Consider the following 21,491-nt stretch of genomic DNA (forward strand, 5'->3'; position numbering starts at 1 on the left):
TTGTTTTATTTGTTAGGCAAGTGCTCACAAGTTTATCTCTTGCATTTTTATAGATGCAAAAAGTCATGGGTAAAAATGTCAATGCAGATAAAACGCTAGCAAAAATGTGTTTTTCACATGTTTTCTCTATAAAACCATGCATTGTTTCTTGAAAGATGTCAATTTTTAATTTACCATATTTTGTATTTGAATTTTACAAAAAAGAAATGTTTCTGTAAGAGCTTTTAATTTTTGGTTCTTTCTAAGTTGTCGAGTTTTCTACGATTTAATTATTTTGAGCTTGTCAAGTACTCTATGAGTTCGAGTTTGTAAAACTAAACTACGCTTTAGACAACTTAAATCATTAAGTATTACCATTTTTCCTCCCAATTAGCCTATGAGAAACGAAACAGGCTAAGGGATCCTGATTGAGGCATATGCTTGTGAAGAGGACACTACAAGAAATATTATATTTTTATTTATTCCATGAATGGGATTTGATTATATCTATGTTATGTGATTCAATTTAAACATTTTTAGTCAGAAAAAGAAGACAATAAAAAGTATATAATCTTTTTAAAACAGATTTTTTTCCAAACAACAATAAGCAAAATTGCCTGCTAGATTTGAACAATTCCACTTCTGCTAGTTATCATTTCCAATTTCCACCAGCGAATTGTTAAATTAACAAATTGCAGCTGAAAAGGAATTCAACAGACAGAATTTGCTGAATCATTATTCATTTTGCACCATAACTTAATGAAAACCACAGGCTTGTGCTCAAAGTTTCATCTACATCATTTATACTACATGAAACTAGTCTTTATGATAAAAACTTCCATATGCACTCAATGGAATCTATCTTAATATATTAAAACCTGGAAGAGAATAATACAGGATACATGTCAGGACTTATATCTTTCACTTTCTCTGTTGAGAGATGAGGAAGATGACATTAGAGCAGATCTGGGAGGTGGGACTGCATCAGGAATGGTCCCAGAAGTAGAGATTTATCCCAAGAGGACACGGACTCCTTCCACATTCAACTCCTGTGAGAAGTCAAGCACGTGATGTTTGGATTAATGAAAAATGAGATAACTGAATGTAACAGTGAATAAATATCTACCAGGCTAGTAGGATCAGAGGATGATCTACAATAAATAACGGAAGAAAGAAGTGTCAAAGACATAACTTATGAATACCACACAAAATGAGAGGATTCTCATCTGTATTTGACCACAAAAAATGTGCAGCAACCCCTTATTGTAATGGAACACTGTTTTGCCTAGCTTTAGTGGGGAAACGATTGGCAGACCATATTGGAAATGTTATTTAACTTAAAAATTTACCAATGGAAATGCCTAAGTTGATTTATCGTACACATTCAAGAAAAGAACCCGATTGAGAAAAGTCAAGTCTCACATTTCAGATGTTGCCATCTCTATAATTACAAAGTACAAGTGAAAAACAGATGTCATCAGTTCAGATTCGGGTCTAGAAAATTTAGATAAGATGATTCCTTATATATTTTATCAAATACTCAAAACAAATTGAAAGAGAATGTTTTAGAAGGCCATGTGTCTTCATTTTATTATTTCTTTGTAATCAGTACTTTGAGACTCTTCTTCCTGCTAACACACTTGGTTTCCATTTATTTGCCAACTCTTCGCAAATATATTTAAAGAATGACAAGTGGCTTTCTAAAGCATGCTAGGTCTCTCAACAAACCAAAAGGAGGGAAAAATTCCTACTTACTCTGAGCATATCAGATATAATAATATAGGGCTGCAGAGTTGCTCTAACAACGACAATGGCTAAAACACCACCAGTTTTTTCTTTCTCTTCACTGTAGAACTGCCGGTATACCTGTACTCCTGACCACACATCAACATCATTAGATAGAGCCTGCTAAAAATAAGTTTTAACTTATTAGATGGAAAAGAAAAAAAGCAATCACATTACTGTCGAAAAGTGGTCATTGTATGTCATTAGGATTTGTAGATAAGTATGTTTGAGCCTTTGAGGTGTACGAAAAAAACTAGCGTACAAAAGATCCATAGGAGCTAACAAATGTAGCTTAGAGCCAAACCAATGAAAGGATAACTAATGGCATAGTTTGCAACCTCTCCTAGTATTGCCTGAGTTGTTGAGTACTCTCTATTCTTTTTGTTTGGTGAGTACTCACAAGTTTAAATCGTGTTTTTATAGACACAAAAAGCCATGGTTAAAAACGTCGACACAGGTAAAACGTTGGTTACAATATGTTTTTCACATGCTGTTTTCTCTATATAACCATGCATTTTTTCTTGCAAGATGTCAATTTTTAATTTAATAAATTTTGTAATTAAATTTTGCAAAAAATAAATGTTTCTGTAAGAGATTTTAATTTTTAGTTCTAAGTTGCCAAATTTTGTTTCTCACATATATAATTTGTCCATTATATTTGTCCATCATATTTGTCCATCATATATAATTTATCCATTATATTTATTTCTCACACAATCATATACTATATAGTAGGCCTTCAGGCCAAGTGTCTAAACCAAAAGCTTTGATACCACTGAGGACCATCCTGTCCTAAAAATTAAAATAACAGATAAGAAAAAAATCAACCACAAGGGGTCATTTGGACTCGACCCCTATCCATATGGGATAGGGAATAATGTAACAGCTAATCCATCCATCCAGAATGGAATACAAAAGGACAAGAAATAATTAATGTTATGATCAAAGACTTACACTCTTCGGCTAAGTCACAGGGTTCGGCGAACTTCAATGATGAAGTTCGAAATCCGTCGCATATTTAGGGGTTCAAAAAAGTTCGATAAAATTCGTAACAAATTCGTGTTAAAACCACTGTATTTGGTCTACTTTAAATTTTCTCACTGTCGGCTGCTTTGTCTGGCATGTGAACGGGAAAGAGCGAGGGTTTTAGCCGACGCACAGACAGGAAAGAGGGTGTTTTCACAGATTTCCTCCTGAACCCGCCATTGACTGTACTCTGCGATTACTCTTCCGTCTTATTTGGACTTAAACGAATATTTTTTCCCAGGTTTTGGATCTTCAGCAGCGATGAACAATCCCCCGTCGTCATTTCTGAACTTTTTATTTCATTTGATGTTTCCTATCGGCTAATAATTTTGTTTATATTGCTATTATAATGTAGGTTATATTGTTAATATTATCATTATGTATGTGTTTTTTATTTCTTTATCAATAGTAAAATATATATATATTTATATTAGAAAAACATTAATATTTAATATATATTTTTGGTTATGTATTTTTTAAGTAAAATATTAATATTTTTCTTTTATCAATAGCAAAATATTTTTTTTAAATCTTTTTATTAGGAAAACATTAATGTTTCATGTATATTTTGTTTATGTATTTTATTAGATATTAATATTTTGTATGTTCAGCTATTATTATTCATAAATTTACTATAATTACTATAACTATAACTATATATATATATATATATATATGGGGCGAATTTTATGTCGAATTTTTCCGATTTTTTTTGACCTCACGAACTTCATTCGAACTTCATGGTTGTCGCATTCGAATTCGAACTCGAACCTTGTGACTTAGCTCTTCGGGACCATCTGAGCCTAGAGTGACTTACACCCTTACTTGGACTTTGGGGCTCACGGCTAGTTACAGACTACTGAGAGCATAGATCAAAATCTCATTCTCTGTCACTTATTGGCGAGGCAAAAAAAACATTTCTCGGCAAATATCGGAGATAAATCAATAACTTCTTGGGAAAATATCAAGAATTTAAAAAATGACTTAAATTTAATTTAAAATGCATTTTTTTGCAAAATTCAATAAGGAGATGCATCTAATGAGTCAGTAAATGAGTAAACAAACCAAACAACTTGATCTAGATATTATATAAATGCAATACATAACAAAATCTCATCCTCATGTGGAACGTCAATGGCCAGCAGCCATACTTAAAAGCTCAATTCTGAAGCAAACTAAAAATAGAAAATTGTCATTGTAAAAAGATAAACAAATACAAATGTCAAGTACAATATAAAATTAGTCTACATCTTCCTCTTCCCCTTCCCAGTAGCTCTAGTAAAAACTATGGAAATGGGCAGGGATCTGGCCCTAGCAGTCCACTGTGGTTGTGATTGTACTTGTGTCTCAATATCCATCCTAGATGTAGCTGTTCTTGATGCTAGCAATGACTCCTCATCTTCTATATCCTCATTCTCAGTGTCCTCACTCTCACTACCCTCCTCCTGAATGTCATCCAATCTCGGTGCAAATCCACCCTCTTTTGAATTTCTTCAAAAATCTCTTTGAATCCACTTCAAATCCACTTGCAATAAATCTAGAAGGCTTCCAATGACTATTTCTCTCCACCAAACCCTTCTCCTCTCCTCCAAAGGCTGCAAATTTTTAAATGGGCCACCAAAAGATATCTCGTTGGGCTCCTCGTGAGATTTTTTCTACTTCTCGAGAGAAGTATGCCACTTCTCAGCGATATATCGCCAACTTCTCAGCCGAGATTTTGGCGCGAAAAACTAGTATTTTCTCGCCACTCCAAACTTTTCACAAGAGTATGACTGAGGGTATCTCTAAGCCCTATACCCCCTCTTGGTTTTTGGGCATCTAGTCAAGTATGGGTACCTCTTGAGAATCATCCGTTTACTGTGTTTAGTAAATTAGGAATTTAGAGTGTGATGATGAATGAATAAATACCACATAAATATGTTCAACATACTCATATCCACGGAATCCAGGCCCTTGGACCGTTCTCACTACTGATATGGAGTTTTGTTTTCTAATTTGTTTGATGTAACTGTTGTGGAGACAGAACCCTTTCGGAATATTATCTGTTCCTAGTAGTTCTTCACCATCATACACCCACTCAGGTGAATTGGGTGGCATTCCTGAGGTTCCCACTATAACCATTAATAGTACGTATTGAACAATTAAGTCAAAACATGTGCAAAGTTTACCTACACACATTCTACTTCGTCACCCCTGATTGTTACAGAACCTGTTTTTCCTAAATTCTCACAAGATTTTTGACAGAGTTCAGTGTGAGTTATTAGCTGAAACATCCCTCGTATTCTGGATAAGGTAAGTGACTGTGAGAAAACATGAAGGTTAAACCTAATAAGATAACTCTCCTTGAGCAAGAGAATCCAAATTTCTTGATGCGAGAGTGCTGTGCAGATTTTAAGTTAGACATCTAAGAACGAGTCTGTTCCATTTGTTTTATCAGCACTAATAAAAATGAACATCTTCAGAATTTTTATAGTATAACAAGGGGAAAACAACCCAAATTAGGGCAGTGAATTATGAATGGTACTAGACTAGTTTTCTTGGACTGCCGAACGGTGCCATTTGGGCAGCTCTACGAAGATCAAGGTTGTTTGGGAACAGCCATAATAGAAAGCAAAAGATTCTAGAATAGTAATGTAGTATGAAAAGTGCTTCAATTATTGGACAATCATTTAATACAAAACATCCATTAAAGTAAGAGTGGTACAACAAGGTTGTGACGACTTCTTCAGGGACGAGTAATAAGTCAAATTTATAAACGGAAGTATAGAGGCATCTTCCAGATTTAGAATGAGGACATGGTTTCGTAATGTAATTATTTGTTTATGAACTTTAATTTCCTTTAAAAACAGAAGCTTTATATTTTGAAACATTCAGAATAGAGCTGTAAGCAATTATATGAGTACATATATCCATATAGGCGTATATAGGTATATATACATATGTGCATTGACCTAGCCCAATTATTCCCCTCCTAGTTGAGTTATGTTTTCCTCCATAAAAATAAGAACCATGATTGTCTTAGCCCCTAAAAAAAAAAAAAATCTGAAAGGTGGATAATGAAGGTAATATTTTTTCCAGTTTTGGATGTCTCAGAACCATATTCCAGCTTAGTTTTCACAGAGAGAAATACTTTATAATGCTTTGTAACATTCAAGATATTTTCCAGAATTTCATGAATGCTTTTGTTTCTTCAGAATAAGTGTTGTAAATAAGCCTTCATATTATTTTAATTCTACATCATACCCCTCATTCCTCAATGCTATCATAAAATCAGATAACCCTTTCATTTTGAATTTAAGTGCAGCTGCAAAACCTTCATGCAGTTTTTTTATAGTTTCTATTCTTTCATTATTCCAAAACAAAATTTCATAAATAATAGATAAGGACCCTCAAATTCATCTCTATTTCTTCCAAGAGAATTTTTAACCAATCTCTATATGAAAAACAAATTCAAGAACAAGTAAGGATTTGGGAATTTCCTTCAGACATATCTGGAGGTCGTTTTCCTGCAATAGAAAAATAGCAGCAAGAGGTACCTAGAAGATAATGCTGCTTGTTGTCTTTCTAGGCCATCCTCCTCAAAATAATGGTTCAAACCCTATTTAATCCTCCTCATGTCAGCATCACCAAGTGATCTTAGAGCTTCTAGCATGCGTTTAGATGATCACATCAGATTTCTCTTTGCTCATGTCTTCCCATGTTGGTTGTAGATGTCACAGCCTGGTCCTCTGCTTACCACATTGGGTGTAGAAGTCACTTCCCCATTCAGAAATGAGCATGTATCATGCATTCCTTATGCTGAAGTTCTGGAATAAACAAATAACTTTTCTTTTTTGACGAATAGCCCCTTTTCTATTAATTAAACTACTAAAGTTACATATTCACAAAAAAGGCCCAGGGGATACAAGATCACCCCACCAAAGCTATAAACTATTAACAAAAAAACCTCGTCTTTTGAGATTGCAATGTGTTTTTTTTCTTATAAAAGGAAGAATATACCTTTGTGCCTTATTTCTTTTATCTGTCCAAGCTTGGAAATGTGTTGATGTGTTTAGAAAATATTTGAATCATAGAAGATAGCTTGCTCCAGTAGAGACTCACATCATCTAGCATGATCCACATAGAACTAAAAATCCTAGATCCAAGACCACTTTGGAGCTATTGTGATAAGATCAAGTCCTGCAAAATTCCTCTTTAGCATACCTAATGCACCATTCTTCTTTTCCTACACGAGCATCTTGTTGGTTCCCAAAACCACAAATTCGAATCTTATGAATCTTGCCAACTCGATGCTCAGATATCCAATTGGTTATGGCCAACATGACAAGATCAATCAGTTTGATCTTCTGCACTTTTGGCTCTGCAAGGGCAAGGCGGGTGCACCTGATCCTAAATAGAATACTTAGATCCAAGATACTTAAAGGAGATTAGTTTGAATATGAATGCAACAAAAGTTTCCCAGATGGCAAGAAATATAGATAACTTTCAATTTACACAAAAATGTGAAAATTGTTGAAAGAATGCCAACTTCGCAACTTCAATGATGATTTCAAAATGTAAGTACTTCAAACTTGTAGATTTTAAATTGAAAACAAAATAAATGATTATATGAATGTGAGAGGATTTAAAATAAATAATAATTATGAATTATTGAAATAAATGAATATACTAATTTTTCAAAGGAAAGATATGAAATAATTGCCACTGTATAGACTATGAATCACAAGTAATATAAAGACCAGTGCCAAAATTTAAAGGGCAATAGACTCAGTATTACAAGTTTATAATGTACAACTTTATAAAATTCTAGGCACTTCAACTATAAACAATTTAATAATCAAGATGAGACGGATCAAATATATATATGCAATTTAAAACTAGTCTAGATTGTGCTTTAACTCCCAAGGTATGGACACAAACTAGACACATACGAAAACAATTCAATATTTCACTATATCTATGATAATCGAGTTTAAAATGTTATAAATGATTCTATCCATTTATCTGATATTTAAATTGTTTACAAATTTTTTAAAAATATTTATGAAGGACAAAACTATATAATATTTTCGACTCTAAAGCTTTGTACAATTATATAAAATAAATATGCTTATTGGTTATGCCAGAAATGAAAATGCAATGAAGAAACTCATGAATGATGATCGATCCACTACAATTCAATCCCAAAATCGTATATACATATTTATGCAATAATCAATATCCACAAGCTTTGTTCAATATTCAATCTTTGCCAATGAAAGAATCATATATCAAGAGTGCTATATAGCTTTTGTATGCAAAAATTCGTAGGAACTGTATATGTATCGTGTCTTCCCTTACATTTCTTATTTATATATGTTTTAAAAGGTTTTCTACAATTTCCCAGTCACTAAAGAAGCCATCTCGACTTCGTCCACTCCCTTTGAACCAATATGATCAAGATCTTTAGAAGTCAATTGAAGAAAATCCTCTAGTTGCTCCCTCAGTCATGGAAGGATACCCTTCTTCCACGATGTCAATCATAGAAGATATCTTGCTCCAACAAACTCACATCATCTAGCATGATCCACATACAACTAAAAATCCTAGACCCAAGATCACTTTGGATCATTGTGATAAGATCGAGTCCTAAACAATTCCTCTCTAGCATACCTAATGTACCATTCTTCTTTTCCTACACGAATATCCTGTTGGTTCCCAAACCACAAATTGGAATCTTATGAATCTTGCCAACTCGATGCTAGGATATCCAATCGGTTATGGCCAATGTGACAAGATCAATCAATTTGATCTTCTACAATTTTGGATATGCAAGGCCAAGGCGAGTGAACCTGATCCTGAACAAAATACTTAGATCCAAGATACTTATAGTAGATCAATTTGAATATGAATGCAACAAAAGTTTCCTAGATGGAAAGAAATATAAAAAGCTTTAAATTTGCACAAAAATGGAAAAATTGTTGAAATAATGCCAACTTTGCAACTTCAATGATGACTTCAAAATGTAAGTACTTCAAACTTGTAGATTCTAAATTGAAAACAAAATAAATGATTATATGAATGTGAAAGTATTTAAAATAAATAATAATTATAAATTATTGAAATAAATAAATATACTAATTTTTCAAAGGAAAGATATGAAATAATTGCCAGCATATAGACTATAAATGACAAGTAATATAAAGACCAGTGCCAAAATTTAAAGGGCAATAGACTTAGTATTACAAGTTTATAATGTACAACTTTAGAAAATTCTATGCACTTCAACTATAAACAATTTAGTAATCAAGACGAGACGGATCAAATATATATATACAATTTAAAACTAGTCTAGATTGTGCTTTAACTCCCAAGGTATGGAGACAAACTAGACATAGATACAGAAACAATTAAATATTTAACTATATCTATGATAATCGATTTTAAAATGCTATAAATGATCTTATCCACTTATTTGATATTTAAATTGTTTACAAAAAATTTTAAAATATTTATAAAGGACAAAACTATATACTATTTTCGACTCTAAAGCTTTGTGCAAATAAATAAAATAAATATGCTTATGGGTCATGCCAAAATTTAAAATGCAATGAAGAAACTCATTAATGATGATCAATCCACTGTAATTCGATCCCAAAATTGCATATAAATATTTACGCAATGATCCAATATCCACAAGATTTGTTCAACATTCAGTCTTTGCCAATGAAAGAATCATATATCAAGAGTGCCTATATAGTTTTTGTATGCAAGTTTCGTAGCAATTGTATATGTATTGTGTCTTCCTTTACATTTCTTATTTATATATGTTTGAAAAGGTTTTCAACCTTGAATTTGAAGCAATGCATCGCTTCAGATTACAACCGCTCATCTACTAATTGTAATCCTAATTACTTAATACGCAATTGTTTGAAGTTGGTGGTTGAGCTCTTTGAGAAGACAATTAATTATTCAAAAAGAGGACTAATCGAATATAGAAATTTACTCAATGATCCAATATCCACAAGCTTTGTCCAGCATTCAATCTTTGTCAATGAAAGAATCATTTATGAAAAGTGCACATATAATTTTTGTATGCATAAATTTGTAGGAATTGTATATGTATTTTGTCTTCTTTTACATTTCTTATTTATATATGTTCAAAAAGGTTTTCAAGCTTGAATCTAGAGCAATACACCGCTTCATATTACAATCACTCATCTACTAAATGTAATCCTAATTACTTAATATGCAATTATTTCAGGTTGGCAGTTGAGCTCTTTGAGAAAGCAATTAATTATTCAAAAAGAGGAATAATCAAATAAATAAGTGTGCAACATTCTTCTGTGTGATCATTTCACAAGCCGACCTGCTTGTGATATATTTGTCCTTTCCATCGGGAACTTCATTGCCTTTACTACCTAAACCCTTTCTAGCCAGAATGTATAGAGCCCGTGAAATTACAGAAGCTATTGTTGTGCATGTATTTGCCTGACAGGTTCCAAGATAGTGATGGAAGTGCCGTGAATTTAGAGAATCAATATGGGTAGATGCCTCCTCATCATTGGAACACTTCCAAAGTTGCTAAATTATCAATCGTTTTTCTTCACCCTATTGGAATCGATCCCCCTTTTTAGTCTTTTTTATGGGGATTCTGGAACCTGCAATCAAATACAAGATATCATTAGATATGAATTACTAAATAGTTATTAGTAGCAGATTGTAAAATCCCTTTCTCAAGCGGCTCTATGAGAAATGGGCACTGAAATCTCCACTATTGCATATTCATGGCCTCAAAACCTTCATCATTTCGATTGTAATATGAGAGACATATTATCCAGGAGAATCCTAAACCGAATAATCACAAATTGATTTTAGTTATATCGGATTTCTAAAATAACATCTATGCTCCTATTTGCCACCAACGAACGTGGAGTCCAACTCCAAAAGAAACACATCGCATATCTGCTATTTCCTAGGCAATCGAGAATCTCGACGATATATGCTTTATTCACAACCTTCGTTGATGACTGTGTTTGTTTGATTGTTTGGTGTCATGAAGACATTGGCTATGAACATCCTTCAGTCAATTTGATTGAGTGATTGCTTGCCAGAAGCTTTAACCACGGGGTGCTTGAACGTCTACAAATAATTCTTTTTCCATATGATATCAAACTATTTAACTAACACATTCTACAATACTGAATTGTTCTTTTGATCGCAAGTTTTTCTATGCCATGATGGAGAAGCAAATATGATGGAAAAATAGGCTTGCAACTTCATGCTGAGGATTTGATTTCAGTGGCTTCTTAATTGCTCATTGTTTTGCTAACATCCGTAGCCACTAGTAATTATTTCAATTTGATCCCCCTCGGATTCCAAAATGAGCCTCCAAATCGTAAAAATATGGCTTATTATCTTCACAATCCAAGCAACGAATTTTATTATAAAGATCATAATTCATCTTCAGAGCATAAATTGATGAAATTGTGATGCTTCTTATTATCGGGTGCTTTCAGAATAGGGGTTGGTTGCATGTAGTCTACTAATAGAAATGCCTAATGTATTTGTTAGTGATATGGACCCAACATAAACAACACAACCCCTGCATTCTACAGTTAGCAACCAACCCAACTCTCACTACATATTTCCAGGAAGGGACAAGTAGATGTGTGCCGCAGAATCTAAGAGCATATCTGAGAAACCTTTTCCCACATGTCTATGCCTAAGGTACATGGTGTTGCTCATTTCATGGAAACACAGATCTTAATGGTGCCAAATATTGTTTTCTTATAAACTGATTGTACAATACCATTATTACTGAAAACTACTAGCTTCAATATAGACTTCTTGCCCAAAATTATATCTAGTGTGGAAGGAGAACAAATATGGCCATAGACTGTCGACAACACCACACATCCCTTGAGCACATACTTTGCCAAGAAATACAAAGACTCTTCTTTAGATCCTTCTTCTACCTCCACTAATGCGTCTTTATCTTGAACCACCATTTGCAATCATGTTGTTGATTCTATGTCAAATAAAATTTGACGGGAGAAGGAACACAAAGAGGCCCAAAGTTCAGGCTCCATCAATGGCTCTTGTTGGGGACATATGCCCCTTGCAGGCATGATGAGATTCCAATTGTCTCTAGATGAAGCATACCTTCAAACCAATCAAAACAAAAACAACAGTTAGTCCATGCAAAATATCAAAGAAATTTCAAATAAATATGAAAAAGAAAAATGGAAGAAGGAAAGAAAACTCCATGAATGCCTTTATTGGAAGAATGACTTCAACTATTGTCCATGAAAAGGAAACTCTTGCACACGTTCATTCGTGTCCTTCAAAAATTAAGAGTATTGCCCTTCGTTTTCTAAGATAATGAATGGTCCAAACCATACGGCCTCAAACTTACCATGTTTACCTTTATCTTCATCCCTAGCATTTGATTTTAAAACCTAATCACCTACCTTGAAGGATCTGTTCTAAGTTCTTTTGTCATGGAGAAGCTTTACCTACCACTGCTTCTTGATATGTTCTTGTGTGCACCTCCTAGTCTTGCCTCCTTGCTATAAACAAGGTTGAAAGGAGAGAAACCAGTAGATTTTTTAACTGTAATTCTATCAGCCCATAGTGCTAAGTTCAATTTAGAATCCCAAGCATGCTTATTGTTATCCAAAATCCTTATAATAATCTTCAAGATATTCTTGTTGTTGGGTTCGGCTTGTCCGTTTCCCTACGGTTGATAAGGAGATGAATAAGACACAATTATGCCATACTTCCTACAAAAATCAGAAAATTCATTAGATAAAAAATGCATACCATTATCTATGATAATCTTTCGCGGGACCCCAAACCTAGTCAAGATATTCTCTATGAGAAACTTGATCACTACTTTTCTTCTGGATTGTTGAGTGGGTATGGCTTCCACCAATTTGGTAAAGTAATTAGTTGCTACCAATATCCAGCTATGACCACCACCCGACTTATTGCTGATCTCTCCAATGAAATCAATCCCCCACACTTGAAAAGGCTCCTCTGCTTGCACAGTTCTTAGGGGGAGGGCACCATCATATTTTAACTTCCCAGAAAACTTCTAGCACACTTCACATTTTCTAACATGCGCATGGAAATGCTTAAAGAGTTCTAGCCAGTAGTAGCTTGCAAGTAAAATTGTATATGCTGTAGTTTTTGCTGAAAAGTGACCACCACAAACTCCCTCGTGCATTTCTTTTAGAATAACTTCAGATTGATCAATGTCTAAACAAAAAAGTAAAACACCCTCTTGATTTTTCCAAGATAAGTCGCCTTGAATCAATACATATTTCATGGCTTGCAACTTAGTGGTCCTTTTTTGGTTATCATTTAGATTATCACTACATTTCATATGCCTTAGATAGTAGATAATATCACTATACTAAGGACACCTTTCGGTCAAGATTAATTTGGTTGACTTACACAGCTTCCAAATTTGATTCTACCATAAATTTAGCTAATCCTTGTCTTCAGACTAATTTTGTAATATCAATATCTATGTTGAATCTTGAATCTAGTTTATCCACCTACATCTTCTTCCGGTAGTCTTAGATTGTCTAAAGATATCTTTGATAGCTGTATTAAGCACATAAGCAATGATTTTGGCTCCAACCAAGGAGAGCCGAAAAGATTTAATTGCTTTTACAAGGCATAAGTATGTTTTTCATTGATGTCATAGTTAAGCTCAACAACTTGCGAGCTTTTGCTAAAGAAAGCGACGGGTTGTTCATGATCTTCCTCATTCTTTTGTAACATCACAAACGCTATAGTGTAATAAGATGCGAAGGAAAAGATTTGAAAGGGTTTCTTAAAATCAGGTGATTTAAGAACTGAAGCTTCTTTTATTGCCTTTTTAATTGCTCCAAAAGCGTATATGGCTTCGTTGTTCCATGATATCTTAGCCCCTTTTTTCAACATCTTAGCTATTGGCTTAATGATTTCAATGAAATTGGATACAACCCTTCTTACAAAATTGATCTATCCAAAAAATAATTGGATGCCCTTATTGTTTTAGGTATTTGAATATTGTCTATTATCTTGCATTTTGTCACCACAATATGCAGGTAATAGCACTAAACTTTTTCAACTTAGTTTTGCATTTCTCAAAGTTAGTTCATTATTTAATTGGAAAACATTGATCAATCAATTGACTCTAATTGTTATAATGGATCCTTTTACTAAAAGTTTTCGTCAAGTCTTTTTAGTTTTTCTATTAGTTGAGCCTACGCTTGATTTTTGAAGCCTTCATTGTCCTTTTTTCATTTTTTGAGTGTGTTTGTTAGCTTTTGGTCCTTTTTTTCCTCAAATCATTGCTTTTAGTTTTCCCTTCAATTCGATCTATTTTAGGGCTTAATCGGAGTTAGCAATCAAAAGATATGACCATTTTAGTGCCCAAAAGGTGGGCTCTCCAAGTGCAACTGCACGATTTAAAATATTATCTTATATTTTAAAGTTGACATTCACTTTTTGAAAACTATAACATAAATCCATTTTAGGTTATATTTTTAAGTTACTTTATCACTTAAATTTGTCACTTAAGTGAGTACATTGCACTTTATGTTATGTTTTCAGGTTGAGATGCTTTTTAAATTTTCACTATATAGTTTGATTTAAGATATTTGAGCTTTAATTCAAAACATCTTAGTAAATATTACTTTTTTAATGATGTTTGCACATTATATATTAAACTATATAGTGTAAATATTATTTCTAACCCAATTAAGTAATATTTCTTCAAAAACTAATTAAACATGTGCTTAATTGATCACTTAAGTTGTGCAAACATGTCTTTTAACCCATTTGCATGTAAAATATGCAAAGGCTCCTAAAGAATGCGTTTTGAACTGCCTTTAACTTAAAATGTGCAATAAGCCTTCTGGAATGAGCAATGCATATTCAAGTTATTCAAATGTGCAATCACCCTCCTAGAGCGCCTTTTGCACTAAATGACTTATCAAATGCATATTTTAAAGTATGCAATGCTCCTCTAAGAGTGTGTTTTGCACCTTAAAGGCATATGGCATGTTTTTAAAATGTGTAATGGCACTCTTAGAATGTGCTTAAATGGGCAAGTCATTTGCATGTTTTTAAAATGTGTAATAGCACTCCAAGAGTGTTTTTGACCAAATGCATATTTTAAAACATGCAAATACTCCTCAAGAATGTGTTTGGCATGGAAAAGGGAAAAGACGTGTAATTTAAAACATGCAATCACTCCCTTAGAGTGCATTTGGGTTTATCATTATATGGATTTGCATTTGAAGTCCCCATTTTTGTCTCCGTGAGTAAAACATTCATGATCTTACCCATTGAGACCACACTTTTGGTGATTTTGGCTAGATCTCTCCATGAAATGTCTTGAAATCACTTCCCCAAGAGGCATTTTTTGCATCCTCGTGCACTTTGATGCATTTGGCATCCAAATCCATATAAAAAGCGTTTCATTTCATGCTCATTTGGATCTACATTTTGCCAAAAAATGCTAAGATTTGGAGTTTGGAGATCACGTTTTGGCTCTAATATAGGTCGTTTTTGCCTTTAGCTGCAAGATCATATCATTAGAGATCACGTTTTTACCATCCAATGTAGAAAATGTTGCATGCAAGGGCAGATTGAGACCACGTTTTTGTCAAAAATGGGTTATACTTGGACATTTTGCCAAAAATGACCCATGCATTGGTGATCTTTGACCACATTTTTGGTATCCTCATGCCAAATTTGACCATTCATTGCACATTAATGATCATCACTTGCAAGATTGAAGAAGTCAATATTATCATTTGATAATCTAGATTTGGAGGAGAATTGGTCTTCAAAATCTACAAATCTTTTTATTTTGACTCATTGATCTTCAAGTGTACATTTTCAATCTTGTTCTTTAATTTGTGCTTATCTTGCTATTCTATTGCATATTTTAGCTTGATGTTGCATACTTGTCCATAGATATGTCATGAAAAGTGCATTTTTCTTTAAATATGATGAAAACTCTCATTTTCATTATACTGAATTTTTCCCAAACTCCAAACTCGAATTTGCACTTTAAAGTAACTTGCCTCTTGGCATGTTTGAGTCTAAAACCAAAGGTACGTGTTTCTTTTGTGCTTGTTTTCGTTGTTTGTTTGCTTGCTTTCTCATTTTTCTTCATTTGGAAGAAATTGCAAGTTCTTTCCCATGAACTTGAGCACGTTTCACTTCACTCCACCTTCCATTATTTCATGCAAGTGCATCTTTTCATTCCATATCCATCATTACATGCCATAGCACTTTGCATCTCATTCTTCACATGCAATTACATGTAATCTCACTCTCCATCCATGCTTACATGTAATGTCATTCTTCATTCCTACTTACACGCATTTTGTCCTCCGAACCCAATCGCATGTCACATTTACATTTAAATCACTTTACATGTAATTGCATCTTGAGAGCCCGTTTTTGACTAAAGGTCACTCTTTCAAAGTCAAAAATATTCATTTGCACGCATTCTCATGTGCCTAACATTTACTCCTTGAAAATTTATATAAGGACTCATCCTTTACACATGTTTTCATCTTCCCAAGTTGCATTTCAACCTTTCATATGCGTGCTATCTCCTCTCAAGATCATTACACTAGATCATCGACATATTTAATCCATACTCCAAGCCTTTGTTGTTGATCAAGAATCAACGTCTTTATGGAATCAATACTCTTTGATGACATGTTCAAATTTTGGGATTTTCATGTTGTAGGCAACTTGTAGCACAAGAAATGCCCTCATCCACAAAATTCAAAGGATAGATGAAGTACCAATTTGACAAAGAGTTAGCTCATGCGACTACATCTCAAGTTTTGTCACCTCTTGATAATGTTTTTGACACAGAAATCGGGCACGTTGACATGGCTGATTTCTTACAAAGGGTTGAATCTCCTTCAACTCATCAAATGAAGCACATCAAGAAGAGTAATATTCATTTGGTATCTACTTTCCCTATAGCTGCCTTGGAACCAGAGTTTGTTTTAGGTTGTGCACGAAATTTCAATCCAAAGGCCAAGACAATAAAGAATGCAGATGGAAAGGTCATTATTAGCCTTGATCTAGAGGTTATTGAACAAATTTTAGAGTTTCTCAAAATGTAGAGTGTGTGGACTCGTCTAAAGATATGTCTTTAGTGTTGTGGAACGAAAAGAGGGCAGATTATCATAAATATGTAAGTGCATATTGGTTAAAGGTTAGAAGAAGCAATTTTTCAAGATGGTCTAAAACCATTCACAAGTCAAACTTCCATTCATAATACAAAGACTTAATAACTCTTCTCAGCAGTATAAGCGGTCTCAAAGATTCCAATGATTTCGAGCCTTGGATGTACAAATTCATTTTTTAAATCTTTGATAACAAAGAACCTATCTTCTGGGAGAACTTATTAGTACTACTATTTGTGAGCAGTTGCTTAATGAAGGAACCTCAACACTATTCTAAATGAATTCCTACCTGGTTTATATAGCTACATCCATGGGATCTTTCTCAAGTCTCTCCACCAAAGGGGATCAATTACAAGTTCCTATTTGGGACTACTATGATCAAATCACCTTGTCACACAACAAATATCATTACAAAAGAATCCAAAATCCATTTTTTGGATATTTCCGGTGTTTGAAGATTTCCTAACATTCACTGAAGGTCAAGTTTACCAACTTGATACTTCAATAGCTGGTTTTGAAGGATTCATGAGATCTTCTCAACAGGCACCTCTTGCTACAATAGTGCAAACCGAACCCTGTGTAGTCACCACGAAAATACAATCAGGATCAATGTCGATGGTTGTTTCTACTCCTAAATCAATAGATAAGGATTTTAGTTTGCCTGCTTGGTTGGGCAAAATTACCATGAAGAGAAAGAAGGTTGTGCTGCCCCAGACAATCTTCCTATTAAGAAAACCAAGTCTAAATTTTTGAAAGTTAAGATCGTTTCAAGGATCGTAATTGATTCTGATAAAACTAAATTTGCGGAGGTTGTTGAACCACTAGTGGACAAACCAGTTGAGGAACTTAACCGTTCAGATTACAAGTTCACCAAAATCAAACTTGGTAAGCAATCACAGTTGAATTGTCTACAAGATGCTCATTATGCACTTGCTAATGTATCAAAGAGTAATCACGAGTTGTGGGAGAAGAAGAACCAGTTCAAGCAGTAAGTTACTCGCACGAATGAGGTTATTCAATAGTTATCTTCGCAACATATAGCCACTACATCTCGGACACCTCAAGAGAAGTGGATCATGGAAGCGACAAAAACATGGTTTGGAGAAGTTGTCTCTAGAGGAGTTCAAGCCATCATAGATGCAGTCAAAATTCTTGAACGTATTAAAGAGATTGAAGAAATGTTGCATGACTTGATTGCATCTTTGAGTCAAGAAGCTACTACCTTGAAAGAAATTCTGAGTGATTGGGATGAGATTGCCAAATCTGATTTGGACGTCATGGTCACATGTGATATTGTTCTGTCTTGCGAAATGTTCTACAAATGTCATAGACTCATGGGCTATAAAGAAGAAACACTAAGAAAACTTGTAACAAATGGGATGTCAAGCAATAGAAACTGGAATCATGTGCAACTTGGAACAAATTAGATGTCAAGTTCTTGATGAGCATGATAATTTGGTTGCAATTGCAGAAATAACTTCAGAATATACAGTTAAAGTTAATGCTGATTTAGATTCAAAAGATTTTGGTTCTCATACAATGAATAAGTTTGCTTTGTACAAATCCTTATCAAAGCACTTATAGGATTCTCTCGTGGCAAATTGCAAAGTTGTGAAATCAGCATATGCCGATGGTGTGAGAATAGAAGCTATATCAAAGACGATGAAGGTTTCAAATTTTCCTACAATGTGTGATGTTATCATCAAGTTCAAGCTACTGCAAAAAAAAATCCTTAGGATTGTTTCTCTTCTTTTCCGTCTTCTTTCTTCTCTATTTCATGTCTGTAGATTGAAGAGGATGTATTACATCAAAATGTGTAATTACAGGTAATACAATTTACATGTCCTCATGACGTGTAATCAAATAATTTCTCTTGTTGGTTAGATCGAGTCAAAGTTGGTTGAGTTACTCCCACTTTTTCCTCTTTTTTCTCAACACCTTTGCCTATATAAAGGAGTGTCCTCTAATTGTAAAAATCATCTTTTATTGTATGCAAGAGAACTCTGGAAAAATTGTGCAAGTATAACTTTGATTGTGTAGTGTTATTTTGAAAGAAAAGTAAATACAAAGAAACAATTGAAGCTGAACTTTGATTGAGTGCAATTGTTACTTGTGCAAGTTGGAAGCTTTGACTATGATTTGCATTTCTTATCTTTGACTCACGTGTTTTTGCATTCTTGGTAATTGAGTATAAAGAGTTAGAAAATAATCAAAATCGAAGCTTTGACTGGGAGCAGTTGTGGAGATATATAGACTAGGACCTTTGACTGTAGTTTGTATCTCTTTCTTAATTCACAAAATAGTTAGAATTCTTTACTTCTGGAAGTCTTTGTGCCCCAATAGTAAAAGTTATTCTTATAGCGTAGATTAAGACCGAACTTAGAGCCAAACTGGTACACTTTTAGCTAGCCTTTGAGTTAGTGTTAGTTTATTAGTATCACCATTTCCAACTCTAGATAGAAGTGTAGTTCAAGATTTCATCCTGCCCATTACTCGCTCCACGGGTAAGTGGATTCTTTTCTGAAAGCTATGAGGAAAGAATATTGGTAATACCCTTTCAAATCTCCCAACTTCTTACTTACCTTAAGTTGATCCAAAGAACGGTGAGAAGGGGGAGCCTTCCCTTTAAGGTAGGAGAGACTCTGTCTCACACGTTGTGGCTGGTCTACCTATTTTGCAACTAGATTTTACCCATAAATGTCGGTTGCAAAACATTGAAACCCAACATTGTTAATAGTGGCCACTCTTTTTGGATTTAGTTTTATGACATCTTTAGTAACAATGTGCCCTAAGATTTTTCCTTCCCTGACCCCAAAGTGACATTTTTTTGGATTAAGGGAGAGTCCATACTCAAGAGCCCTTATGAAAATTCTCTCTAGATGCCTAAAATGGTCCTCAACTTTCTTGGAGTAAGCAGCGAGGTCATCTTGATACACAATCAAAATGAAATCAATTAAACCTTAGAAAGCAACATCCATTGCTCTCTGAAAGGTAGCCCATAAGTTAGTTAACCCAAACGACATTCTAGCATAGACGTATGTGCCTAGGGAGTTGTGAGTGTTGTTTTATTATTCGGACTCCTTGAACTTAACTTGGTTGTACCCCGAAAATCCATCCATCATAGACAAAAATTCATTTCCAATCACCTTTTGTAATAAAACCTCCATATTAGGCAAAGCGTAGTTATCTTTTAGAGATGAGATGTTTAAATTTCTAAAATCTACGCATAATCTAATATCACCATTCTTTTTTCTGTGTGGAACTAGGTTAGAAGTCCAGGTTGAATGCCTAATGGATTTAATGATGCTAGAATCTCTTAACTTGATCAACTCCTCCTTCATTTAGGATCTAGAGTTGGGTTAATAGGTCTCTGTGTAATACCTTTCATTTACTATCATTTTAGACTATTGATAAAGTTCTATTATACTCTTATGTGGACATGTTAGCCTTTAATTGATATTTGAAAATATGATACTTTGATATATAGGGTAATTAATTATACTAAATAGTAATGTTTACTTACTTGCAATAATGATACTTTCATGTGTCTATTCAATGATTATGATTACCTTCGTAAATTACTCTTAGTTAGTAAATGTAATTGTTTTCTTGATGATATCATGTGATGTCGTTAAATGATGATTACTGTATCTTCATGACGATGATTTGTTATAGTGAAATCTGATGTTATTTGTATTCATGATTTATTTATCGTACTTACCCCATACTTGCATGTGTATAGTGTGTGTGTCTATTTTATATTTTTGTTTGATGTGTCTGATGTGGATAGGAGAGGGAGTCATAGTCACCTGCTAGTCAAGATTTACACAATGTACCACTCCCCACCATTTCCTGTTTAGCTTAGATATATATGCACATGTGCATACATACGTCTTTTATGCAAGTTGCAGGTACTAGGCATCGGCTTCCCTAAATTGTTAGATGAGCATGCCCTATTGCAATAACTCAATCATAAGAATGGGGAGATAATGTTTAGGTACGATCCTAGCCAAAAACTGAAATACTTGTCTTGCAAGGACTCATATCTGACTGTCTACTTTTTTTAAACCCGTTTTTATGCGTATGTCGTTTGATGTTTGATTTGGTTGATTTTCCTTATGCATCTCATGTGGCTTGACTATGTGATTTGCTTGGTAGAATGCTTATTTATGATTTAATCATTGACATTTGAATTGTTAAATATTATTTATTTAATTTTTTTAAAAGGAAATATTAAATAAGAAGATATTTAATTCTTGGGAATTATGTGAATATATGCTTAATTTAAAAGATTTATTTTGAAGTTATAATATAGAAAATTAAAATAAAAGAATTTAAATATTAAATATTGTTTTAGTATAATTATTTAATTAATATTGATTAAAATTAGAGGGTTGCATTTAAATAATAAACTTTAATTATCTTTATTGATTAAAATAATAAATAATTGCTTTTAACATGCTTGCATTAAATAATAAAGTGAGAAAAATAAAATAAAAGAAT

At 33.6% G+C, this 21,491-nt stretch overlaps 1 protein-coding gene across 3 annotated transcripts in view; it reads right to left on the reverse strand.

Moving 5' to 3' along the window:
• Positions 1–604: 604 nt before the first annotated feature.
• Positions 605–21,491, reverse strand: part of LOC149562491 (uncharacterized) — a 206,540-nt gene continuing 185,653 nt past the window's right edge. For 2 of the 3 annotated variants that reach the window (XM_089825980.1, XM_089825979.1), the window contains 2 exons: positions 1,735–1,853; positions 605–1,028 (listed from right to left, as the gene is read on the reverse strand). In XM_089825980.1, the coding sequence (XP_089682106.1) occupies positions 990–1,028; positions 1,735–1,853 (158 nt within the window). In that variant the 3' untranslated portion in view covers positions 605–989. The remainder of the gene's footprint in view (positions 1,029–1,734; positions 1,854–21,491) is intronic. The other variant, XR_016363954.1, reaches the window with a different exon arrangement.

The sequence above is a fragment of the Cupressus sempervirens genome, chromosome 4 (assembly GCF_028749045.1).
Source record: "Cupressus sempervirens isolate cs-2001-9-10 chromosome 4, ASM2874904v1, whole genome shotgun sequence".
Taxonomy (NCBI): domain Eukaryota; kingdom Viridiplantae; phylum Streptophyta; class Pinopsida; order Cupressales; family Cupressaceae; genus Cupressus; species Cupressus sempervirens.